The 27,431-nt window shown below is 43.9% G+C and overlaps 1 protein-coding gene across 1 annotated transcript in view; it reads left to right on the top strand.

Moving 5' to 3' along the window:
• LOC128731622 (maternal protein pumilio) overlaps window positions 1-27,431 on the top strand; it is a 128,027-nt gene that overhangs the window by 3,118 nt on the left and 97,478 nt on the right. Inside the window, exons 2-8 of the mRNA XM_053824754.1 lie at window positions 3,231-3,681; window positions 5,076-5,645; window positions 12,226-12,455; window positions 12,525-12,660; window positions 12,737-12,861; window positions 12,936-13,296; window positions 13,387-13,476. Coding sequence (XP_053680729.1) covers window positions 3,508-3,681; window positions 5,076-5,645; window positions 12,226-12,455; window positions 12,525-12,660; window positions 12,737-12,861; window positions 12,936-13,296; window positions 13,387-13,476 — 1,686 coding nt within the window. The 5' untranslated portion in view covers window positions 3,231-3,507. The remainder of the gene's footprint in view (window positions 1-3,230; window positions 3,682-5,075; window positions 5,646-12,225; window positions 12,456-12,524; window positions 12,661-12,736; window positions 12,862-12,935; window positions 13,297-13,386; window positions 13,477-27,431) is intronic.

Below are 27,431 nucleotides of genomic sequence, written 5' to 3'. Positions count from 1 at the left end.
CGATGTTTCCGACGATTTGGGTGTGCCGAGGAAACGGTTCGTTTTTTTGTACCTTTCGTCAGTGTTTTCCTTATTCTGCTGAGTTCTTGGCCGTTCCCTTTTATTTTTCCTTGGACGTGGTGGGTTGAATTCTCAACCCTGGCGCTTCTATTTCGCTTTGTGCTTGTACAATGATCGTTCTCGTGTTTCTCCATCGATCGATCAACCTGCAGGCGCTGCTGTGTGTATGTGTAGAGAGGATTCATGCTGCCGTTGTTGATTAGTTTTCTTTCTCCGGATTCAATTTGGTACCTCGCGGAAATATTCCTCCACCGTCAGGGCAGGAGCGTCTGCTTCAGGTTACCCAAAATGGATTTATGCTACCGTTCGTCGGCATGTTTTGCTTGTGGAAATAACGATGCTGTAGCCCCATATCCATCTCCCCATCTTTGGCCTTCCCCATCGGTGTGTCGATTTACCAGTCTCCGTTCATTTTCCCTCCAGAGCGCGTCAAAGCAAAGAACTACGAAGCTGAGATGGAGTGGAATTGCTTTTCCTTACGCTTCTTACGTTTTTGGAGCGTTGTGCTACCTACCCTTTCATTTCGCATATGCATCCCCGTTCTACGGCCGGTTCTTTTGAGTTTTTTTTTGGCTGGTGGGGCTGTTTCGATTGGCTGCCGCCTTAAAGTGCGTTCTCCGTGCTTCAGTTCGTGTCTTGATCGCGGGTTTTACTAGCTTATGTTTCGCATAATATAACGTCTCTTTCCGTTCTCCCAACGGCACGAGTTTCTTATCGTGTTTTTTCAGCAACTTTTGCTTTCCATACTATTGCATTCTTTTGCGCTGCCTAGAAAGACCAGCCTTCACAAACACCATGTGGCCATCGGGTGGAACCTTTCACGTGAGAGCTCGCGTGTACTTGTGTTTCCATCGACAGCGGGAACTAGAGTCGGGAAACTGTTTTGAAAGTCACATAAAGGTAGTTACTACCGAATCGTATGCCAACTTGATCCCTAAACATGCCAACGACTATTTAAATGACACAATGACTGTGTTTTCATGTCCTTTTTCAATGTATGTTTCATTTTGAGGGAATATTTTGACTTTCCTAAATGCTGTGATTTTATTAGTAATGCATGCCTCAAATCAATTGGAGCCTTTGTAGTGTCATGATACAAATTTTGTACAACTGAATCACGGTAATCGCTCTTAACCACACGGGTATTACTAATGCTAATATCAGGCTGGAAGTTGATAGCAACATATACTCGTACTGGTAGAACACATGTTTTTTTCTTCAGAAAATGAATTGAAACATCTCGGCTGTGGTTGCCCAATCCGTGGAAGAAATATTCCCTCGGGTATAGTAGAAACGAAAGCAATTTCCCTCGTCATCGTTAAAGGGAAAGGGACAGGGAAAAGAAGGAAATGGAGAAAGAGAGATTATTGTGGCTGGAGGGAATGGGCGTGAGGGGTAGGTTAGGAAACGGTGATTTTCTTCCCCAAATCGATCGAAGCGACATTCTATGGCTTCTTGCGACGAGTAAATAGTTCCTTTTTCGAGAAAAATACATATTTCGGCCTTTTGGCGTACGATGAGCATTTCATATTAATGTTGTATTTTTTATCATAATTTATTTTACATTGCTCATTTTTAAATTTGAAAAACAAATTTTAATCATAGTTTAAAAACTTGTAATATAGATGATCGGTTGAATTTAAATATGAATTTTTGATTTGTTTTAATTGAATTTAAAAAAAAAGTATTATATGTAAAAAAACAATAAAATTTTGTTGAAATATAAAATTTACTTAAACCGGAGAAATATGCTTTTGGTAGAGCATTCGAAATAGAGTAGATAGGTAGAGCATATTCGAAATTTTGTCACCTTGTTCTCAGTTTTCTTCGTCACCCATTGTGTTATCCCTTGGAGAAGCAATATCATTTGCGGCAAATGGTTGCTTGCTGTTTTGGACGGATCAATTTTCTTATGAAATGATATTGTTAGGTAATCATTATTTTTTCATTGCGTAATAGATCATTTTTGATTTTTGTTAGATTCCCCAATCTTGACTAAGCTATTAAACCTGAAAAGAAAAGTGATCATTTGTTGATATTAAAGCTCAAATAATGAACAATAATCGACAATATATTAGCTGATAATGTTTTGATTATCTGTACGAATATTTAAACAAATAGTGACGGAAGATAAAAAGAGAGCTAAATTTTTGTCTAAGAATCGCATTAGATTATTTTCAAAATGAATGGAAGAAATAAATAAACAGCGGTTTAATTTTAAATATTTTATCTTAATTCTTAAATTCAATACTTAATTTATTGAGTTATAATTTGTTTATAGCTCGCCAGCATCATGTTGCAATAAGATGAGAGAATACATTACTGATGATCCGCCAGATCGTTCAGGTCAACCGATGTTGCAATTGAGATAAAACTCAATTCACGTTTGTGTAGGTCACTACAGCTAACCTGGTCAGTTATTCTAGTTCGATGGTTTAGGTATAAGGTGCGTTGGCTCAGTTGCTAATAGTGCACTAATAATTTGAATACAAACACTCCCGAAACAACATCCTTTCATTGCCACATCATCACAGTAAATCCCTCCAAGCCCTTGGTAATGTGCTGTTTGCAAAAGTGCACCTTATGCCACTGCATTGACCGCATTTTCCAAGTGGCTCTTCACGTGATCCTTATTTGTGGCGTTGATCCTCCACTCCAGTACCGGTCCCGTTGCTCCTTTTAATGTTGCTTCGACACGTGCAAGAAACGCTAGCAGGCGGGCCTTGAGAATCGGGAAATAATGCAACCATTCTCCGTTGCACGAAGGTGCTCCGGTTCTTGAGATGCACTCTCCCTTTCGGATCGATGCATCAACCACAACCCTTTGTAATGAATGCATCGGTATTTGTTGTTGTGCGGTTAAAAATCTCGTTTTTCCTTTGCAAAATAACTACCTCTCTGAGCGATAGACTCTAAACTTGTTTTTCCACATTATTGGAATTTTCCACCTCTACAGATGGTGGATATGGGATAAATTTGTCATGTTGTTGGAATAACCCGAATATAAAAAAAACTTCTGTGGGTTATCTGTATAACATTCTCGTATCCACGATGCTTTTCCTTATCCCTGCAGCTTTCTGGCTTGTCTTCCCCATTCGTGCAGTTGAGCAATATCCACATTTCATTCATTAATGCCATTTCTTGTTCCGTTTTCGCGTTCTTCCTCGCAGTCCGGTGGCGAATGTAACCAGCCCAGCGTGCGCACGTGTGAGTGTGAGGGACGTTAACAAGACAGCGGACAATCCGAGCGACCATACGCCGAACTACGAACAAGCGCAACAGCACCGCGTCGGCAGGATAACAGCGACCATCCAGTACCACCGGTGTTCGTTAGGTAACGTGTAGTGGCCAGACAGCGACAGAAAGGTACAACATCGCAAGCACACCCGGGGCAGGACAACAGCGACAGCGACGGCCACGCTCGTACCGGAAACGGTTACCGCCAGTATGAAGCTGCTCGGTGGTCACGACGACGGTGGCGGACGCAATGCGGCTCCCGTTCGCACGCAGGACGATGCCGCCGTCGGATACGTCTTCCAGCGGCATCCGAACGAGACTGAATTTAACCAGTTTGCACAGAAGCAGTCCCGCTGGGCCTCCGGAGATGACACCATTATTGATGTAAGTGAAGGGTGGGGTTTTTGGTAATTTTGTATGAGTTAGACTTTTGGTGCATTTTGTGGTAATAATATCGGGAATACATTCAATCGGCTTGTATCAATAATATTATTATTGTTGGATGGAATTAACTAAACCAATATAATAAATATTCTTGATATATCTTATCATACTTATGTTCATAACATTCTTTATCTAAGTCATTTTCAAAGTGCTGATCAACTTTGAAATTTCCAATACTATTGATCAGTTCTCCAACATCAGTTCGAAACAGTTTCCAAAACTGAACGCATTTTATTTCCTACTGAGATGAATTGTTCGACTCTGAATTGATTTTTTAGCTTAGTAAAAACAAATGCTAATCCAGCGATTGCTGGTCCTTTGTCTAGCAAAAACTAAGCCATCTCAAACAACAGGCAAGTCAGCGCCAAGCATAATGAGTTTTTTTACAAACCATATTTTCCGACTTTCCTCTTCTTTTGCGGACGGAACCGGTAGTAGGAGAGTGAAAAAAAATTATGCCACGTCGCGTGCTGCTGCAAGTTGTTCACCACACCACAGCCAGTGCTCGAAAATCGTTAGTAATTCAAACTACATCTTCCTCTTTGGGGTTTCTTCTCCAGTCCAGAACGTGGAACGCTTGTGGCTGGATAGAATAGAAGACACCTCGGCAAAGAGAAGTTGTACCTTTTTGTATTTCGACTAGACTAGCGAGTTTGCACTTTTTTTAAGCACATTGTGTCCCCGCACCCATCGTGACGACCTCCACTAGTGGTAGGGGTTGGGAGGGTGATTAAACGTTTCCTAGCATGCAAATCGGAGCTGAGAGCGGCTTTATCGTCTCCAGCGGGTTGTAGAAAACCGTAAAAGTGGCGTAATCTTGGAGAGAACATTGTTATTGAGAGCAGGGCGAGTAGAAGAACCTCACAGTAGAAGAACGCAGTTGGAAGGCGCTTTACTATAGGAAGGGTATGAGTGTTTGATGTGCACGAATCATGACGGCAGTTCCTGTGGCAAAAGCAACAGCACACATGTATACATGCACTTGCCGTACATGTTCCTAGAGGTTATCTATACATCTTTGTTCTCGATGCACGGAGTTTGGTGCATTTTTTGTGCATTCATAAAAAGCATTTTTGTAGCTAGTGCATAAGTTTATGAATAATTGAAACATGGGAAACTTTCTAGCTTACTTTTGATCATAATTACTTCGTCTGACTGGACTATGAATAAATCATTGACTGAAAAAGATTGGATTAATTTAAAATTAGAAATATTGATCTATTGAATATTAATTTAAAAATAACACGAAATACGTATTGTTTGACAGCCTTTATAAGGATTTTAATTACAATTTTTTTGCATTTACTATCCCACCGACACACAATCGCTTTCAGAACCAAGACAAGTGGAAATACAACCCCGCACTGACGAACAACACGCCCGGCGGATTGCTGCCGCCACCAATCGTTGCCGGTGTCAAACAACAGCAGCAAGTGGCGCAGCAACAGCAACAACAATCGATGCAGCAACAGCCACCGATGCAACTTCCGCATCAACCGCATCAGCACCAGGTGCAGCAGCAGGTCCAGCAGCAGCAACAGCAACAGCATCAGCAGCAACTTCAGCAACAACAGCAGCAGCAACAGCAGATGCAACACCAGCAGCAACAGCTACCGATGATCAACCATCCGTCGCAGATGGCAAACCACATGAACCACCAAAGCCATCTCAGCCAGACGATGCTGAACCATGCGACGATGAACAGTGGCGGATTGCCGGCTATGCAGATGCCGATGCAGGGCGGCATGTATGACCACCTGCATCCACCGAACGTCAACGTTAACGGTGTTGGCGTACCGAAGCCACCCGGTCCGGAGCAGCAGCTCGTATATCTGAGTGGTGGCCAGCAGTACGGAACTGTGCTGGCTCCTCAGAGCCAGTACATACCACGGAATAGCTCAGCGGTATGTAAAGAACACACCCACTAGTCGAATAGGGCGGGAGTGCTCATTCACCTGGCTCATGAGCAGGGTGTGATGGCAATCAGAAACTAGCAAATTAAACTAACTTTAGGCATTGCAGCGGGAGTTTAAACTTGCGCACCGGGGGGATCATAATACGAAGGTTCGTTGGTTGGAGCTTGTGCATAGTTGTGAAAATGCTTCCTCTTTTTCTCTAACTCCTCTTAGTCGCGGAGCGATAACATTCTTTGGCGTCTGGTAGGGTTCCTATTTGAGCGATAAAGAGGTAATCATCATAAATCCACGGTTTAGCGCGCTTGCAAAAATGAGCTAAAGAGGAGGCACAAAAAAGGCAACATTTCCCGAAATAGGCCGGCCATTTTCTAGGGCCAGATTCCCACGGATGGGGCATTGAAATCGAGGCTAACCGAGGGTGGTGTTCATGACGGCACCTTGCGCGGGACAACTCTCCCAGAACGAAGCCTCCGGTTATCGTGCTTCCGGCAACGGTGAATTTTTATTTCGCTCGGATAAATGTTGAGACAAAAGTTGTTCCTCATTTTTAGTGTGATCCTTTTTAATGGGAGTTTGGGAATTTGTTTAAAATAGACGAAAATCTGCGACTGGCGAAAATCTTCTTTTGTAGGTTAGCATGGATTATTTGATGGAGTTACACACAAACAAAGCATGCATATGATGCAGGTTTTGAGCAATACAGCTGGCTGTATTAATAAGCGCAAGAGAAGTTCAATCAAGCTAGATGCCATAATTGCAATTTTGCCACCGCCGTTACCCATCGATAGCCGCGTGCTGTGCGCTGGCAGGGATTTTCAACCCTTTCGGTTTGCTCTAACCTCTCGCCCGGTATCGATCTTGCATTGCGGTGGTTCGCTGCTACTCTCGCAAGAGACAACGACAAAATAGGGCTTCACAGCGCGGACCGGAAAAGTCCCGGAGAGCGTTCAACCCGGCGGTCGAAAACCCGATCGATCCCTTTTTCGCCCGGCTAAAAGGGAAACCACCACCCGGTACCCGGATTTTGTGCGGAGGAGCACAAGAAGTGACAGTATAATAATTCAATTAATGCTGACACCAAAAGCTAGCGAGAGATTCACCGGTGCTAGCGGTCCGAGGAGAAGACACGGCGCCGGCACCACTAGGAAGTGCTTCCCATGCTAGCTTTTCCACCCTCCGGTACTAGTTTTGTGTTGCAGAGAAATGAGGCCACCGGCTGCGCGTATCCTTTTTGCGCTTTTTTTTTCCTGCCGGGTGACGATTTGTTTTACCTGTCTCGGAGAAGCTCGTACACAATACACCAGTGAAACAGTAGTTTTTTTGTTGTTGTTGCAAATCAAGGAGTGAGCAAGTAGGAGCAAAAACAACGAAGTGCAAAATAATCTATGTCAACCGGCGCAATTTATCGTCCTGTTCGGACCGACGTTTGCTGCTGCAGTAGGCATTTTCGGCGGCACACCTTACGCTGGAAAAATGAATCTCGCTGGCTAAAACGGTTCTCAAAACCGATGAAATCGGAAACAGATTTATTTAAGCATTATGCTCAAACTGTGCAATTTTCTCTTGTGTGCTTACCTCGAGGTCCTTTGACTGGTGCAGTGAATACAGCAGCATCAGCAATCGAGAAAGGAAAACGTGTCATTTCGTGCTCTTTGTTCGCTCTGGTACGGTGTTTTTGGCCATTTTGCAAGTTTTCCACCGTTGTTTGCGTAGTGCATTATCTTACCCGCACTCCGGTCTGGAAGTTTTCCTTATCTTTTACTAATTGAAGTAAAAAAAAAGAGTATGATCCTCTTTTCTTATGTGCCGGCCATACTTCCTTTCTTTTTTGACTGCTGTGTTCTAATAATAATTAGAGCGTTTGCCAGGATTTGTGTTCCGTTCGATCCTGGCTGCCTGTTCGGTGCATATTTGACCTAAATAAGCGTTTAATTGCTGATTTGGGTTTAATTTTTGCCTACCATTATCTGGTTTTATAAGAAAGATTCATGTTTGAGCTTGCGCTAGCACTCTCCTTCACTGCGCTCATTTGTTTCACGAACGCTGTTGGCGTGGGGTGAACATTTTTCTGCGTTTTTAGGGAAAAAGGACACGAAACCCAATTTGCAGGAGGACCTGGCGTATAAGAAAATTTGCGCACCATAGAGCAGGACAATCACATATTTGGTTTCACTGTCGGTTGCAACGTGATTAAGCACAACGATGCTTTTTAACACGATAATTTCTTGTATCGTGATGTGATTAGTTTTTGTTTTGATTTGAAGTTGATTTTAGAATACTGCATATTGATTTATGTGCGAAATGTCGAATAATTCATTTGAATTTCACATTTTTCCCACATTGCAATACTCACTGCGATTTATTGTGCTTTTGGGTAACATCGATAAAATCGAATGAAATCAATTTTATGAAAAGGGCATATTTGGATTTTGGATGATGTCAAGGTATGCTTCGAGCAACCCTCATTCGATTGGGTGTGGTGTTGAATTACTGTCTCAAGATTCATGATTGAATTTGTGTTCCGATTTGTAAGATGCGGAGTTAAAAACAAAATCATTCATGATCATATTCTTAGTGTAAATCTAGCTCAAATCTCCTCCTTGAATCGCACTTGATCCTTCTAATCGGCAGCAAATAAGCCCACCTTGCGCCAGTGCCTATTGCAGTGGCAATCAAGCCAAGTGTACGCCAATCGATATATAAGAGGGATCTGATCGAAAATCTCTGCATCGAGCAGCTCCTCAACGAAGGATTTGTTATCTCAATTTGTGTGTGGTAACACACATTCCTCTGCCGTTTTGGTGCCGGCAGAGATTGCCACAACCTTACCAACATATACCCATTGCTGCAACGGCAAAGTAATGCTGCCGGTGTGTAGCGCGGAGAGCCGACATTGGGAATTCATGAAAATGACTGCTTCGAATGTGCCTTCCTCGAACAGCACGTCGAAAATCCCCTTCCAATCCGTGGAACGCGTGCTTGAAGCGTACGCGTGGAAAACGCGAGTTGCGGGCGGACGTTCAGAAGAGCGCACCGCGATGGCGGAGATGCAGAACGCAAACCACGAGAGGATGCGGCATGCGAAACTGGCCTCCGTGGGCTGGTCTGCCGCTGGTGCCTACTGTCATTGGCCTCCCAGTTGGTGCGTGCGTGTGCGTGTGGGGAGCTGACGCTCTTTGACAAAAGGTTTTTGGCTTCTGCCAGCTCCAGTCAAGGCCGGGCAAACGCGCGCGCGGACTACCGGCGGGCAGTAGCAGACCCCGTGCAGTGCGACTGGAGGTGCGAAAGAGATGGCATGCGATACGGAGCGAAAAATCGGAGCGCTGCTCTGTGGCTGCGGATAGTGAGAGCCCCACACGCGTTGGCGAGAGAGCGTGTGGTGAGCGTGAGGTGAGAATGAGCGCACCATGCAAGTGAGCCGGTTCATCAAACCCCCCCATCTTCTCATTATCAGCATTGTGGTTCATGCTTGCTCGCCCTTATGCTCTGTGAACATGAACGATGGTGGTGGTAATGAAGAGCGAACGAGCATTGCCGGTCCGGCAGGCGGGTGGTTTTTCCTTCCATCCGCGTTCTTGCCGGTCGCAGCAGCATTGCCGCGAATGGATTTGCAAACAATAGCGCCGAGAGAGGTGAATTTCGACGCCATTTTGCCTCCTCACACCGTGCGATGGCTTAACCCTGCCGGTGGTTGATGTTGCACTGTGCCACACGAGTGTGTGCGGCAAGGTGCAATCATTCGTACACGCAGTTAATGCGATCGATGAAATTGTCTATTTCAAAAGACGCGACATGGACTGCCCCGAATCTTCAACTCATAAGCCATGGTAGCCCTTGTCGTTGAATTAATTATTTAATTTATTTGCACCGTCTCCCTCCTGTGCCGTCCGTCGTTTACCATGCGATGGCACTCCGCTAAGAGTGTGGTTGTCCACACGGCGGGTCGTATCGGGCGTTTGAAACTCGACGGCTACAAATTTGGTCGCCCTTTTCGTGTCATTTCCCAATATGGCACCCCGAAGGTCTCGAATCGTTCGTTTGTGTCTAATTTGAAACGCTATACGCGAGAGATCGCAGAGAACCACGGTGGTTCTCAAGCTTCTTTCTCAACATCTACCGTTCAATGCTGCCACCTTTTTCGGGTTTGGCCAGGCCTCCCATTGGGAAGGACAATATTCTTTCCTTTTGTTACACCTGCCACCCGGTGGTGGTACGCAGATGAATTGTTAATGCGCACCGCCCAGTTTTTCGGATTGATATTTGTTTTCACGCCGCATTGTTCTAATGGAGCGAAAAAAAAAACGTGGAAAATTTCTTATTAGTCTTTCACACTTTCCCGACTACTGGGGAAATGGTCCCAAGAACGAGCGGCGTGTTGGGGATTCTTTTTCCCCAACGGCACGTCCCGCTGTGACTGGTCAAAAACAACGAAACAGAGAGGGAGGCCATAGGCTTTTCCAATATGGCCGAAACGCGAACGAAACGTATTCCATTTTAAACGTGATATTCTAATCGAGTAAAATCGATACGCTCGCGATCGACCAAAGGCGTGACACGAGCAGGCGGGACTGGCGAAGGGTGCGAAGTGTGCGGTCCCTTAGGGAAGGAATGGGCAGCAGACACGAAAGAGATGAGCCCATGTGCGGTCGGCGTAATCAGGCACAAGACATCACTGTCTGTCGCATGTCAAGTGGATTGAGAGATTGGAAATGGTAATTTGGGTAATGCGATTGGAGAGGGTTACTTTTATTTTTCTTCGATCCCAAAGAAATCAAAAGTTGTAAGGGCTCAGCTGCAGGGAATTGTATTGATGGATGGGGAGACTTTTCTCCACTTTATCGGTTTTGTGTCGTTTGAGTAATTAATTATCTCCAACTGACGTATTAATTGCATCATACATTTTTCCTTCGATCAATTTTAATCAACAACGGAACTCAGATGTTGTTTGTGGCGAGTATGTTTGGTTCGGTGGAAAACGCATCTAGTTAGGTAGTTAGTGCGGCTGCTTAATTGACCCAGGTCAGGTTCATCTATTTTAGAATGCGTGATCCTCACGCTACACAGAAAAGTAAGTCGCCTTGAGCCGTACCAACACCATGCAATACAGCCAACTCTGAAGGCAATCATTTTTTTTTCCTGCCGTTGGATTGGATGCCTAGCAGAGAGACCTTCTTTCTTATTCTTATGGTGGTGTTGCTTCTTATTTGTTTTGTTTCAATTTTCCTCGGCACACCTACACCGAACCAGATGGAGACGCGCGTATGCGTTGCTGTGACACAACAGACAGAGGCAGCTTTATTCTGCTGCATCGTGGTGAGATGTGCAATCTGTCGTCTCGAGACGAACGGCACGCTACTACTCGAGGTCGCCTTCACTCGTAAGGGTACCAAGTCTATTTAACATTACGCCTCTGCACCCTCGTTGTTTGGCTTGTTCTTCGCGATCTTCGCGATGTTGACGAGGTTCGATGAGCGTACGGTTTGTGGTGTTATACGTTGAAGAATTTCGTTCTAGAGAGACATAATTTAGAGCAACTACATCATAGTTGAAATATCTGTCACAACAGGGTCTTCAAATCCCCTCCACCGAATTAGACTTGTTCTTGCCGGGGTCGATATTGTGAGCCCCGGTGTCTACGGCGGAGATTTATCGAACCTAAAACGGAAGGGACAGTTGCGCTTTGGGGCCGTACACCGCGAGCACTTAAACTCCTCTCGTTCAGCTTCACGTGTATAGTCCTCTTTGCGGTGCAGCTTCGTTGAAACCGGTTAATGCATACACCATACGCAGGCGATCAGTACGCTCCTTTTCCCTGAGCAAGAGAAGTGTAATCGAGCTGCAACTCGACGTGTCGTGGACCAGGCTAGGGTATAAGGGAAGGCAGACATGATGTGAGGAGATGGTATGAGACGACTGCAGACTGCCAGGTAGTATGTGTTGCGGCGTCGTCTTGATTATGCGCTGAACTTGAACTCGTTGCCACTTATAGTCGCCGGGCAAAATGGTCTCACTTGAGCAGCAACGTTTGGTCCACGCGCACGATGAAAGCATGATGGCTTGTGTTCATGTGCTTTCTGTTATGATGCCGGCTTAGCGAAGGTTCGCACCACCGGTTCGTTACTATTGGATGTTTGGTTGTAGAACATCTGCAGTTGCTGTTACTTTGTTTTCTTGTAAGCATCATCTATTGGTTTTTGCCTAGCACAGACACACGTTTCCAGTGCAAATGATGAACGATTAAACAGGCACGCAATTATCATAACAATATTGGATGATTGCTTCACGAAGAATGATTTACTAATATCCAGAGATGATGTAAACGGGCAGGATGTGGCGTTGGTGGCTAAATGTATTCACGACAAAGCTTTTGCATTACGTGACTGGTTTTTTTCCTCCGTTTGAGGGGCTCTAACGTACTGATTATAAAATTGCAATAATTGCCACATTTACATCGCATCGGTTGTACATGTATCGCCATTAGAATCATTCGATTTATCCAAGGGTTGATGTTCTTTCCGGTACAGTTCACTAATAAATATTTTGGTTTTTTTTTGCTTTATTTTCACAGATCAATACATCCACAGCAAAAAAGCTGTGGGAAAAGGGGGGCTCTAGTGATGTTAAGGTTGCAACTGGAGCGACTGGGCCACTTCCACCGCTGCAGCTTCACGGTAGTACCGATCATCAGGTATGGCGCGATTCGACTTGGTCGTCGCAGGGCGACACCATCCTGGCACCTCGTCGAATTTTCCAACATGCACCGGAAACCAACCCCACCGGATCCACGGGCATCTTAAGGTACATTTTTGCGAAGCATCTTGTTTTTCGTAGCATTCATCACTTAACTGCGCTTTTGTTTTATTTCAGTCCGCGCGATTCGACCGGTGGTTTAGGCGTCAAGATGGTGGAATATGTGCTCGGTGGCTCGCCGACAAACAAGGAAAGCCCGTTGGCAAGCTTGGACTCGCGCTTCAAGGGATTGAAGTTCGACGATGGAGACAAGGTGAGATAGTTAAAGGATTCGGGTTTTCGAACCATATCGATGTTTAATAACGACATTTTCTTCCCTTGCGTTGTAGGCCTCCGATGATAAAGACAAATCGAGTTCGCCGTTCGAGACGAATGGAGTGAAGAAAGAGGAAGTTGTGCCCGGTACAAACGGAGTCGTGATGGTGAACGGTATCGACGATGACAAGGGTTTCAAGTAAGTATGCGCCGTGAAAGATGGCGCAAAAAATGGCAATAAATATGAGCAACGAACCGTAACCCTCAAAACAGTCATCTTTCGTTCCAAAGCCGCACTCCTGGCTCCCGTCAGCCATCTCCGGCCGAGGAGCAGCTGCCTCGTCCGAGCATGCTCGATCCGACCGGCGTGCATGGGTTCGGATGTGCGCAACATCCGTCTCTCCACAACATGCTTGGTTCGGCAGCTCCTGGCAGCAATGATGCAATGCAGCAGGCGGCTGCGGCTGCACTCGGATCCTACCATCCGCAGATGATCAATCAGATGGGCCAGATGGGGCAGCTCGGACAGATGAACCCGATGAACCAGTTGAATCAGCTAAACCAGTTGAATCAGCTGAATCAAATGCAGAGCCACGTGATGAACGGCGTCGGAGGCATTCCTCAAATCGCGCAGGTAACGTAGACTTGTTTGCACAACGTACCGCTGGAATATCAACGCTATATACTAAAATTATTCTTTTGCGTGTTTTGTACCTGCTTTTAGAGTCCCATGGTAAACCAACACGGGCAAGGACAGAGCCAGATAGACTCTCCTGCAAATCTGCTGCAACAGCCACACAACTTCGAGTTACAGGTAAGTTTAACTGTTTAATGATTGCGTATTGTTTGATTTATAATTTGATGACAAAAATCGTGGACGCTAATGCCATGTTACACTTGCATTAAGCAAATTCAGTGGGGCCATGTCATCGTTTTTAATTACAATCATTGGGATATGATATTCGACTGGGTAAATTTTGTGTCAAAATTGTTTTTTTGAAAATCACGAGTGGGAATTTCAGAAACCTTTAGCTACAAAAATCAATCTAGATTGAAACATACTGAAACATTCAATGACATTATTAGTTTGTGATTGACTTATGTAGTAGATGTTTGCGTATGAGTCGAGCATATGGTCTTGAAAAGGTTCGCGATTACTGGGACAACTATATTTGAAATGGGATTCATTCACAAAAGCGATCTACGGAAATGCCATCGCTTTTTCGATGTTTTTCCGAATTTCATCTGGCTAGGGTCAATATTGACTAGTTTACTCAAATTCTTATTTTAATTATCGATTCAACATATTGGTTTGATTCGTTAGTGAATTGACATATTATAAAGATTATTATTAATATATATTAAGGGACGGCCAGGCCGAATTGAGAATTATAAAGATTCAATATCAAAACATATTTTTAGAAATTTACCTTGCAGAGGGGTTTTCCGACGAAAACATCAGTACATGCATCTGACTCATAGATGGCGCTGCATGCACAAAAGAGCATTAACACCACTTCAAGAAACATTTGATTGATGTAGCGAATAGATTTTTTATTTTGATTTATTGATTACTGATCAAAATATTGTCAACTTCATTTTTACTGCCTAATTTAAAGTGAATGTTGCATCTATTTCTTCAGTTTGTTTTCACGAAGGGTTATGCTTTTTCTTGCAGTTTCAAAGAGTACATTCCTGTATCAGGAATTAAGCTCTTTGACAAAATTCCAATTCTAATCTTCTTGATGTAATATTTGTACTTATCTGGTGTATTAAGCTTTTTTGTGTGATTATAAATCATTATCGTTGTATTGAACCCATTCAGTAATTTTGTTGAACGAGAATGTATTTATTGAACTGAATTATAATACTAATTGTATCGCCACTGGCTGCAAATAATCTGCGGTGGTTAGGACAACATAGTTGATATGAACTGACCGTGGGCGAGATTGCTGCAATCAATAAATTTCTCATCCAGTCACATTTTTATCAACGCCACGTGCGCACACAGACACGTGTTCGTGTAACCCACTGTTAAACCGGCTATACCATTGGAGGGGTAAAGTTTCGAATGACAAGGGTTCAAGGTTTAACTGAGCTATTTTTTTGCTTTACTTTCCACTACCCAAGCATGTTACTCTTTCCACAATATCCGATTTGAACGTCCCGCCGGTTTTGCGGTCTTACCACCTCGATCGGTGTGCTGTCCAGTTTCCTTGCTGTGCTGCACGAAACGTTACGTAGTCTCCGCCCGTTGCTATGAATTGTAGCATACAGTCAAAACCTGCCTTACCTATGTGTCCCCATTCGATGCGGAAGCAGGACGTCTTAAAAACGAATGTGAATGTTAGTTCCTGCATGTTTGTGTGTGTGCGTTTTGTTATGTTGTCCATTGGTCAGTCAGGATGGTTTACTTGGCAAGAGTTGAAGAAACCGGAACGGAAAGTGAGTCAAACGGTTGGCAAAAGCACTTGGCTTTCACTATATAACCTACATTGTCCGTGAATTTCGAGCCATAGGAAGAATTGCAATGCACGTCACACAAACCGGAGCTTTTAAAGAGACCGGAATAAGGACGTGTTTTTGTTGGAAATTGTACAGTATACCACAGAAAGGATATTTCTGTACAAATGATTGGTAATTTTGCACGAAAAATATTGCTAGATTTTTTTTCCTGTTGCCATGTTGCACAGAGCATTAAACCATCGCACTATGTGGTCGTCTTGATGCTTTTGCCATTAAGGAAACCATTGAATTATGCCAGCATTTTTGATAATCGTAACTTCTATTTTTCGACTGATAATCATGGATTAGAGCTATCATCAGGCAAAGGGAAATATTATTCATTCTGCTGGCGTCACTCTTTAAAGCAGTCAGACATAAATTGTAGTCCACCTTTGGCAACCTTGGCAAAGGTATGATATTCCATTGGATGAAATAAAAAGATAAAAATTAGTTCCCGCCATGGTCATGTTGTTGCCAGACGATACGGTCAGGCGCTCGATTTACGCTAGTCCCCGTGACGACCTTTGTACCGTTCCCATCAATCACGATTAGATGCACTTAGTTAGTCAAATTTGCGCCGTTACGATTTGATTATGGAAATGATCGGTAGTACCGGCTTGCACTTGTGTGTTCACGGTCAACTGTCGGTGCACTGGCAGGAAGGACTTTCCGCATTCTGAAGCGCTTTCGTTTCCCACCCTTGTGTTTGAGATGCGTCGCGTAATGGACGTGAGTGTTTGTGACGTGTGCGATGGAAATGAAAGCTCTCTGACAAATCTGTAGCATCTACAGCAGTCCTTACCTTGGTGTATGTTTCGCGTTGGTTGTATGGCACATAAAAATCCCGGACATGACTGGTAAGCATTAGCGCAGGCGAATGGACGTAAGTTGGAGTAAGGAAGGATATATTGTTCGTAATAATATTTCGCACTGTTTGCACGCCACAATGAAGATGTCCTTAGGGTGTGGAGGTCCTTGAGCTGGAAATAGAACGCAAACGGATGAGTCATACGGCTCGTATCAGCTGAGAGAAGAGATGACATGCTTTGGTGGGAACGTCTCCGATTGAATACAGCGCAGGCAGAGGAGACCGTTGGGTAGGATCAATCCATTTTCGATTGCTAACTGAAGCAATCATAGAGAGCTAGCGGCGACGGCGTTTGTCTGAATGTGGGATGTCTGGCAGAGGCATGGTTTCAGCTTACGCGGCAAGGATAGAAGCCCGAGAGGGTCCTTCGTGGTGAGTGACACAACCGCCGTCTATCGTACGGGGCGAAGTAAGATTGATTGAGCAACAGCACTGAGCCTGATTCCGGTCAATGATGGATCATTACTGGCACAGGGACGCAATTGAATGACGTAATCGAGTTGATTTGGATGCAGCTTGTGGTTTGTGTGAGTTAGATAGAAAACAATTGCTTCGTCCGTGAGAGGTACTGTGTGCTTTAGTTTTAATTTACGATATCCACACAAATAAATCTCTCCGATTAAACGGTGATTGATTTGCGTGCTGTTGCGTTGGATCTGCTATAAGTCATTGAAAAAAATCCATGTCCGATTGAAAGTGAATTTTCTTCGGTTTCATTTCAAAACACAAACGGTTAAATTTAGCCGTTTCATTTCCGAAGGCAATCAATCTAAATCGTATGATTTGATTAAAATTCAATATGGCTTTTTTCATTTAACTAATACATGATAAAATTTAATTAAATATAGGCTCCATTAAATTGTTAATTGATTGATAGATCGCTATGGTATGTTGTGTCACAATGAAGTGTACTTTCTCGCGCGAGATTCTCAAAATAGGTCCTCGATTTTTCTTTCGATAACCTCCTTGCGAACCTTAAGTGGGTGGATTCCATCAATCTTGCCTTTTCCGTACATCCTTAGTAACAAAGCAGTCGTCGTATTGTTTCCCGTATCGCCTACTTAAATGCTTTTTTTCTATTGCATCAGCAGCGTTCGTAGCGTGCTAATAGGATGAAATTCGATTTGCCAGCACTTCCTGGAATGATGCGCAATAATGTCGGCTCCCGAGAATGAAAATGTGTCCTGTAGAACGTGCAATGTTCACAATGCCGTGAGCATCGGCATGCAGGACTAGACGAAAAGTCATTAATCAAAGACCGCACGTCCTTTGGTTGGCTTTGAAATGGAGATATTACAGTTTCTACGAAGAGTCAACAATCGATCGTCGATTGGGACTGCCCCCCGGAAAGAGAACGTTCGGGAAAAGGTGTTTTTTTCCTCCGAAATACGCACACTCACCCGCGCATGACCTGTATCAGCTTCTAACCCCTTCTCAGGGGAGACACGAGACCCGACAGGACACGTTAATGACGATGGTATTTACGACACCGCCGATCGTCGCCAATGTGACAATATTGTACCCCTTCTGCCTGTGAGGAGGCAATAATGGTCGACTCGTGAATGCCCCTGAATGAATGATAATGACCATTTGCCGTATCGGAGGAGAAGTGAAGTAGTTGAGGTGTGTTGAACTGCCCTCGTTTCATTTTAGGTGAGAGAGTTGATGGGATTGTCGTATGAAGACATTTTCCGAGGAAAACGCTTTATATAATTATTTTTCCCTATGTCATACCACAAGAGCAAGAGGTGTGACACTTGTTAACGGGATTTCCCGTTAATTCAAACTACAGCATTCACACATTCGAAGGAAATGAAACATTAAAATAATTCAACTTCTTACACTTATTGCACAATCCGATGCTGGTTTTCAAATGATGCTTGGGCAACAGTATTGAGGTATAAATTTCAAATTATGTAGCAAAGAGAGTGTATTAACGGCTTTATATTTGGCTTAAATCATAAACAGCCATGCGGAATTGGGTTCAACGGTGCCACACCCTAACAAATGGCATCTCACCTAGCCCGTATGCAGTTTCATGTACATATGCAGGGCACTTCGTGTTCGCTGGCCGTAACGAAACGTAGAAACGCTGGCTTCGGAATGAGGTTCGCTCGGTTACTCTTCAAACGAAAGCAACCAGGCGCCTCCATCGAGGCGCAAGGCCACACAAGGTACGCAAACACATGTTTGAACGCATTCAGTTGCAGTGACATTCGTGTCTTTTCGAGCTCTACGCGGTATAAGCGGGTGTTTTCCGGTGAAAAAGAAAAACCCCGCTCGGTTGGTTGCGGAAACAAAAATCAATCCGCCGCGGGCCCGTAATTGTATCTGAGGCCTGACCGAGTTTACGCTGGAAAAGTGTGGCAAAGTTTTGCGTTAAAAGTAAGTCACTCGTTTAGTGGAACATGTACTCGTCTAAGTAAAGAGGCTAGCCGCACCACGAATCGCATATCCCCAAAGGATACATTTACACTATCTAAAGTGACGCTCTAATTCATAGTGTCTTGCTGTTAAACGTATTGATGCATGCAATTTCGATATGTAGGGCATCTTTCGAAGGGTGTTTTAATCAGTAAATTGAAACCTCATTTCATTTTTACTGGGAATTCAAATGTTTTAAATAAATATATGACGATAAATTTCATATGTTAAAATTTTTTGAATAACCCATTTCAGAAGACACTATTTTTTATTACTATTATTACTATTATTACTATTATTACTATTATTACTATTACTAGGGTGGCACTATTTCAGGAATACCAACTGGATATGGGTGATGGGTTGGAAGTTCTTCCTTGTTATCATGCTTTATAAACGATCATCTATTATTGCGAAGCAGGGAGCTCGATACTCTGCACCAACCAGTAATTAGGAAAAATGATTCAATTTTGTACGATTTCTATCTGAAACCAGCATTCATGCCATATTTGCCTTTGATGCATCTTCAAATTCTTCAACCAATCCCAAAACCGAAGCGAGTACGTGGTTGCACTTTTACTTGGAAAAGTGCCATAAAGCGATCCTTTGCTGAATTTGATTGATGTCCGGGAACTATGGCGTGTGGGCGCATTGAGTCGGCTTCATATTTGTTGCTTCGTATGTAGCAACTATTTTACCGGACGCCTATCATCAGAATGCACCCGCCAGTCTGGAGTCCACGCTTTAGGAGTGCTTCCACGATGGAGGATAACTGTCACTTTCAGCCCCTTTCGATCACGCACGGAAATCGATCAGCATTGGTGTGCGCATTCAAAATGAATGATGGTTAAGGCGCAACGGAGCGCGATGTGTGGTTGCAGGACCCATTTGCACAACGATGAACACATATCATGGCCATCGATCGATTGCCATTGCTTCGTATACGTATGTTAATGCATGCCATTGGCACCATCGGCGGGTGCGAGACGTCCGGCTCTTATACGCTCTTGGTGCTATGGGGATAGTTATTATTTTGCTTATGTGGTGTATGTTTTTTTTTTACAAACAAACTGCTCCTAGCTTCCCAGGACACACACGTGCAAGCATGTCTTTTTGGTCCTCGAAATGGTTGTGCGTTTTTAACGGAGCTTATTCTGTTGCTTTCCGGGACTGTGATGTCGTGGAAGCTCGCTTGCCAAGCCAGGACTTGTTTTGGGATTTTTATGTGCCAAGCACGTTTTGAGCGGGAAAAAGGTAGATATGCGGGCAAACCGATGAAGCCACCATTTGAATATGTATGAATATTGTTTGGTTTTATATTACCTGTTTTCTATCATCAGCTGCGCGGTAGTTCAATTTTACCGTTTTACGCTCTTGGCCGCATTGTTACGGCGTTGCTCGCGTAGCTAACTGTACAGATGGTGAACAGAAGCTCTTTTATTGGGTTCCAGTTTTGGAGCTTATGGATGGTAGCAAACAGATCAGAAATTATTCCTAAATATCATGAAGCGTTATCATAAATATTCTCTTAAAAAAAAACCTCTTCGATACCTGCTGTTTAGAAATTTTGTGAAGGATTACATAAAGAAGCAATAATATTTAAACCATCATTAGGAAAACACCAAAACAAATCGTATTCATGCGCCCCGTTGATGTTGGTAATGATTGCACATTTCGGTGACGTTAATGTTAACATCAAGCAGGATGAGCACACCGAGGTCTCGCCTGACATAGGCCATTCATGAAGTGTCCTGCACATGCTGAGGCCAATCGTTTCCGTACCACGCTGTGCGCCAACTCTACACACACCTGTGCTGCCGATGGTCAAGCAGTGAAGCTGCTTACGCACCGTTGAGCACCATTGGGCACCATTTTGGGGCCCGTTTTACACACCCAGTGCAAAATAATCGTCGCGGTTCATCCCTGGTACGATGGTATGCTCGGCTGGTTGGTTGTTGCCTACTGTTGGTCGTTGGTTTGTGGTTGAGAAGCTTTACGAGAAATTCGTGCCACTGCTCGTGCGGAAGCACGAACCATCGAGAGGTGCCACCCGGGCTGTAGTTACTTTCCGGGTGGCTGATAATGGCGGATCCCCATCGTAGGTGGGAATTCGTTTACCTGGAATGTTTGAGCCGTTCCGGCCAGTACGAGCAAACGGGCATTCGGTGCGGATGGCAAATTGTGTAAATTAATTTCCCGACAGGTGAAGAGCTTTGTCCGGCTTTTGGTTTGGTTCCCCTGGTGACACGTGCGTCCACTCCGACCGGAAGCCGGACAGTGCACTCCAACACGTGCCCGTCATTTGGCGTGTCGATGGTTCTCATCGCGCTGTAAGCGCGTTTGCGGAAACGATCGAGAGTTGCGCGTGCATCGAAAACGGAAAATCGGACAAATCGGGCGGAAATTTACGACCTCTTGGGCGCAAAATATTTGCAACAGTTATCATTCACCCACGATGGCCTGTGCTCAGGTTGGGATAAATTTCCGAATTTCAAGTGCAAACTGCACCATAATCGCTTCAATCGCGGTTGTAATGAACATCGTTTTATACGAGTCACTCGGATTTAATTACACCGATCTGGAACGGAACCCAGCGACCGGCTGGTGCACTCCTTCCTCAGCAGCTGCTGGCCCTGTCGTTCGCACTTATTGCTATTGATCCTTATTTTTCCTGCTTGGTGCTGGTTCCGGTGCACAACACACACTCATTTACAGACATCCTGCGATTAAAAGCCTCGAACTGCCGCTTCATCGTGCGGATTGGAATGAGGCCATCGAAGCGGAGCATTCTCGTCTGTGGATGCTTTTCGCGAAATCATCATTCACCGCCCTCGGGTCGGTGCAACATTTAATTTCGCTATCGATCCTCGCAGTTACAGCGGGGGACCGATAGAAGGGTGGCAAATTGGGTGAAACGGGACGTCATCGCTTACATCATCATCGTACCCAGTTCGATCCTCTTTGTGTCCTTGCTTTTCTCGTAGCTAGCTCGAACACTCGGTATTGGCACATCGTATTAATCGTCGCCAGGGAGGTGGAACTGGGGTGAGTGTGGAGAGGCATCGAGATTTTCTGCTCGTTTGTTGTGTATCCTGTTATGAGCGGGCATCCTTCGGGGAGTTGCCTTACGTCACATCTGCACATGGATGCTTTCGCCTTTGCGGTATTTGTCATATTTATTTTGACGTGATTATCCAAACTGTATCAGGATGTCACATGCTTAGGAACAAATATTACTACTATTACTATTTCTTGTACTAATTTTGAACGGCTTCAATTTCTATTTACATGTAGAACATATGTTGTCAAATATTCATAGACAAACGCCCAATTTTTCCATCTTTGTTGCTTAGGTTTATACTTTGGATGGTGATCCTTGTTCTGAGTACACCCGTTCCATTGTAAATTGTTCCATTGCATTGTTTCTTTATAAAACTTCTCTCTGTTGGTTTAATGGTAATAGCGCACAGGAAAAGAGTTTTTCATTAGTCTGTCGGATCAATTCCACTGAAATTGATTACTCTAGTGAATAAAATTATATTGCCAAAACAATTCCCAGTAAAGTGTCCTTTCAATTTCCATGAATCAAAAATTGGATAAAAATCCTCTGTTGCTTGCCCAACGGCTCCACGGGTGGTTTTTGATTCGATTGATGGAAACCTGCCGATGTCGGTTCGGTTTGACGCACGGAGCTTGCTCCAACAACCGCTTGTGGCGGATGTGATTGTCAGTTATTAGAAAATTTGACGGAAATCTACCACCGTAACCATCGTGCCCGGAGTGCCGGAAACATGACCTGCCTCACGCTCGATTTACGAACGCAGGCGATCATTGAGGAGGGCTCGGTGGGAGTTAAAATAAATGCCCATGACAGAACTCATAGCGCCCCTCGAACATTATTGGTGTAATGTTTTGCTGCTTCTAGCTATCCGAGTGTGCGGGAGGAAAAAGTGCAACTATAAAGGCGATATGCGGGAGGGTTTAGTAAAACGCTATATTTGAATTGCTTTCCGATGGTGTTTGTACCTGCCACGTTTGACGATCGGAAACAGATTGTAAAAAGATAGCTCCTTGTGTCGGTGCTTGCAATAGAGCTGAAGTATAGTGCCTTCGGGTTCGTTCGAGTTTCGAGAGTCGCTATCCGGGATGATCATGTACACGCTGGTACGCGTGTGTACAGAAGTACTTTTCCAACGTACTGATTGCGCATGTTTGGGAATGACTCCAAGCAAACCAGGATTCCGAGCCGTACCCATATCTTCAAGGATGCGCTGTAAAAATCACAACGTGCCAACCAAACACCGGTCGACAACGTATCCCTCGAGCAATGTGTGGAGGGGATATTTTTTTTCTCATAAAACAAGAATAAATCAATAAGCGAGCTGTTGTGCCCACTCTAGATCGCACCGTGCACCACGGCTCTGTCCGCTGGCACACCCAACACGTGATGGGTCCTGACGATGATGAAGAACATCATGCAACAGTTTGCGTTCGGTGGAAAAGCCGGTGGTGTACCATCCAATGAAGCAAACGGTATGTTCACATCCAGCGAGAGAGAGAGAGAGAGAGATAGAAAATGAACGAAAGTGGTCGCAAGGGAGGGACCAAATGCAATCAACGTTGTGAAAATGCACCACATAAGGCAATAGTGGACGAAACTGAGCTCCTGGTTCAACCAGAGTTGCCACTTGTGTATGTAATAAATGTAGCATCGAACCAGACGGTGATCTAGTGTGCATTGTGCGATTGATTAAAAACTCGCTAGCACCCACTGCCTCAAACCACACCCAAACCACTATAGGCGTCACTCATCGAGAGGATGGAAAATTCTTGCATTTTAATTTCTGCTGTTTGTTTTGACAAAACTCAAAAAAACACAACTACACTGTAATGATAGTTCGATAGTTCGGTATAAGGGAAGGCTGGTTTCGTGTAAACAAGGGGGAATTTATGTGGCATATTGCACTTTTGCTTCCATTTATGAACGAAATGTGCAGTAGATAAATGAACGCACAGCAGTGGTATATTGTTTTTCATCCAGTCGGATTATAAATGCATTCGAAGCGGGGCTTATTTGCGTAGGCCGTTGTTGTTGATGACGCAAGTAATTAAGGCACAGAGTGCCACTTATTGCTTTGCTTGCCGCGCGCAACCGTTGACAACCGAATGGTGCGCCAGCGCGAAGGATCCGCCCTGGAGCCTGCGGGTGCGCTCGTTGGGTTTTTGGTGTTGATTTTGTATGGTATGGTAATGAGCGAATTTTTGCCACGCGGTGCCTTTTGGACGACGCGCAGCAGTGCAAATGACTGTTAGCTTCTAGCTGTCAAGTGTTGTTTTGTTTTATTTTTTATAACATCTCCATTATGCGATAGCGCGCTGTCAATTATGTGCCGATTGTTGTGGTAGTTGTGAATAATTAGACGCCATTCGAGTGATACCTCTAGGGCATTTTTGTTTGCACATCATGGGGCCCGCATTATCGTGCGAATGTGTGGGCTTTTTGTTTTGTGCATGCGGAAAGCTCCTGCCCGGTGATGCAACTATTTATTATTTTCTACTATTGTTTTTATTTACAAATGGCGATCATAGTTTTTTTTGGTTAACTTCCAAACATTCATTAGATTAAGAGCCGATTATGTTCATGAAATATATAAACATTATGTCCATGAGTTATTTAACTGTTTTAATGACTTTTTTTATCATTATCTCCATACGAGAATTCAATGTTTGCGTTGAAATTACTGGACGAAGTGAATCGATAACAATGCCCTAAATGGCAGAAATGCGATATCGTCCGTGATAAAATAACTCTGCGCATCTTGTCATTGGAAAATTTTCATAAGTATAACTTATTGCTACTGATGTGGATTGCGTGTTGCTCAGCTTGTTGCGTGTCCTTTTCAAAGAAAGAAAATACATTCCACATGAATCCGTTATTTTCCATCCACTTAGCGTAAGTGCGTAAGCATTCACGCCTTAACGTGGACTTGGTTAAACGAATACACGCCTATCGACTATCGGAACGAAGAGCCGCCGTAAACTGCCGGACGGTCAGGTGAAAATGACATGCATGATTCTCGTGGCAAAACTTTTGCCTCGTTGCACCACAACGAAACAGCCTTAATCAAAGCACAATAAATTCGCATGCAAACGATCGACCATTCGTTTGATTGCGCAACTGTTACCGAGTGGTTTGGGCTGGCTTCCAGGAAAATTGCACGAGAAACATGCGATATGAATTGGCGCAAATGTCAAGTGTGGTTGAGCGTCGCAAAACCAACGAACGTTCGTTCTTGGACCAAGGATACGACGCAAGGTTTGCAACATTGACGCATTTGTCTGCTCAAGCAACGCTTATCCTTTATGTTTTTTGTTGAAATGTGGTGTTACACGAGTGGTTAGTTTGGAGCTGTGTAATTTAGTTCTTTTAACATACGCAGGTTTTTATGTAAGAATATTCCTGAATGTTAGCATGGTAGCTTATTTACTTTTACTACTAATAAGTTTATGTACAACAATTTAGTATTACTTGAATTTAAGCCAATGTTTCTGTTCGTTTTTTCCCTTTAAGACAGAGAATCATATTCTGGTGTGGTAAAACGGTAGGCTTTTCGTATCCCCATCACAAGCATTTTGACTTCAAAGTATTAGATTTCAAGCTTCGAATGTTATCCGGCTTCCGATTGTTTTAACGGAAACTTTTTTTTGCTGTTACCAAACGGGAAACTTGTGGAGATCTGTTTGAAGAATGTTTGAGGCACCAAAGATAGAAGGCTCAACTTCCTCCTTTTTTCAACAATTTAGATTTCTAATAGCACGTGTTCATGATTTACCATTTTCCCATTGAAGTAAAGCAATACGCCACGTGTTTGTTTGAACAGTTTGAGCAATGTTGAGGCAAGTGAGCTGGATCTGTTTTTTCACAATAAACGAATGGGGACGGTGTATTCACTGTTAATTGTTTAAGGAGTTGAATAAGATTTGATATATTTTTCTTTAATATTCGTGTTTTAATTGTTTTAAAATTTGACACTAGCATTCTTATCCGAGATATCATTAAAGCCGGTTTTTAAATTACTTACATTTAGTTCGCTTTGATTTTATGAAATCTCTTTCTAACATTTCCAACATCTGCTTCATGGTTGAAGGCAACTTCTCCCGCATCTCTCTAGACTTTGTTCGAATTATTTTATTAGTTTTTTTTTAATTCGTTGATTCGTTGACTTTGAAATCGTGCCATCCTAGTATTTTGCTGCATACAACATCGTACGACTCGGTAGCGGGGAGACTTGTGCCTGGGGTGTAATTTCGTTCATTTCGAAAACTTGGCTCCGAAACCGTAGAGTGTTGTAGCCATACTTGGTGCTTTGGTGTGTTCTACCGTGTACCCGTATCAACGAGGGTGCAATGTTTGTAGAAGTGCAGAGTGCAGGCAGCATAAGTTTTCTTTACGCCTTCTGCACTTTGCCCAACGACCCGCGTGAGGAATAATGATGACGAAAAGGTTACCGACAGCCACTGGCGCTGATGGGCGACGATGACACACACTACGGTGCGTTATTTTGAGCACTTTGTTGATAGTTGCTTTTATTACAAAGTTGGCAGTGCCGCCGATAATGCTGGTGGCTGTGACCAGGAAACTTCTTCTCGTCCTTCCGGCATTAGAAGAGGTGACGCAAATTGCTTCATGATTAGGTTATTTATCTATCAAAGAAATATTTTCATTCGCTTGAATGAAAATAAATAAGTAAAAATTTTTTATTGAGTAATAAAGCTTTTTTTTAATTTTGACCCGTTACTGGTATATTTTACAAAAGAAATTCTCATAAGCGACGATTTTTGGCAAAAGGCCAAAATCGACAGCTTTTTTGAAATATTGAGAGCTTTTATTAACCGGTGTACGCGGGGAAAGATTACACCGAGTGAATAATACCTTGAAAAAAATTAGCACAAATATGTAGCTTGATGTAATAAAGATCACAGCATTTTACAAACATAGTTTCAGCCATACAACTGAAAAAGAAGGGAACATAATCGTTCAGTAACAGGGACTCGTGACATGGTCTAAATAATAGGGACAATTTCTCACCGAAAGGTATCCTTTCTAGGTGTAGGTGTATTGTTTATCCAACAGCAGCCCTTCATTTCTCTTACCACCCTGTCCGTTACTCCCTTCGAACGAACGCCGAAATCCCCGCTTGCCAATCCATCTTGCGCGAGGCCCAAACTGTTGCGCGCCTAAGAATACTAAGCCCCGGAATGGTTTATAGCTGGCATTAAATTAATTAGTTGGATGACTCCAAATTAGTTTGTTTTCCTGTGGTCACATGGCGTCAGTGTCCTTCTCCTTTGACCCGATGCGTGCCCCACAAATTGATAGTACAGGCGGAGCAGGCACTGTGTAGCAATTGGTGAAAATCCTTGCCCCTTGGTGAGAGAGGTAGGTGTAGGAGATGCCAGGCAAAGAACGCGTATCCTTTTCGAATGGAAAATGATCCCAATAAAACAATGTGGCTGGGGAATGGCGGGGCACAGGTCAAGGAGGAACCATCGAAAGACCCAACTAGTCGTGGGTTCGATATCCGAACCGGCAGAGTGAACACCTGCTGTGCCTGTGTTCTCCAGGGTGTTGTTGGGTGAAACCCGCCGCCTCGTGTATGAAACCGGAACACGAACCCAAAATCGGCGGTTCACTGGACTTGTGCAAGATTTATTTTCAGAGCGGGAAGTGTGTGTGTCGTTCTGCGCAAGAAGAGGTGTGTTTCAAAATTTACTTCTATTTATCTTATCCCCCGATGAGATTGGCAAAATGGGGTGCGTTAGGGGTGTGACACGCGGTACCCATTTATTGGCCCGGTTTGGAAAGGCGAAGGTTTCGTTTTATCGCATTTCACCACGTCATCCGATGCCTACGCATCCTTCGAAGGATGTGTCGTGATGTCGCCACCAGGGCAACCAAGGCTCGCCCCTTT

This window comes from Anopheles nili, chromosome 2, assembly GCF_943737925.1.
Source record: "Anopheles nili chromosome 2, idAnoNiliSN_F5_01, whole genome shotgun sequence".
Classification (NCBI taxonomy): Eukaryota; Metazoa; Arthropoda; class Insecta; order Diptera; family Culicidae; genus Anopheles; species Anopheles nili.
This window is presented reverse-complemented; position numbering and strand designations above follow the sequence as displayed.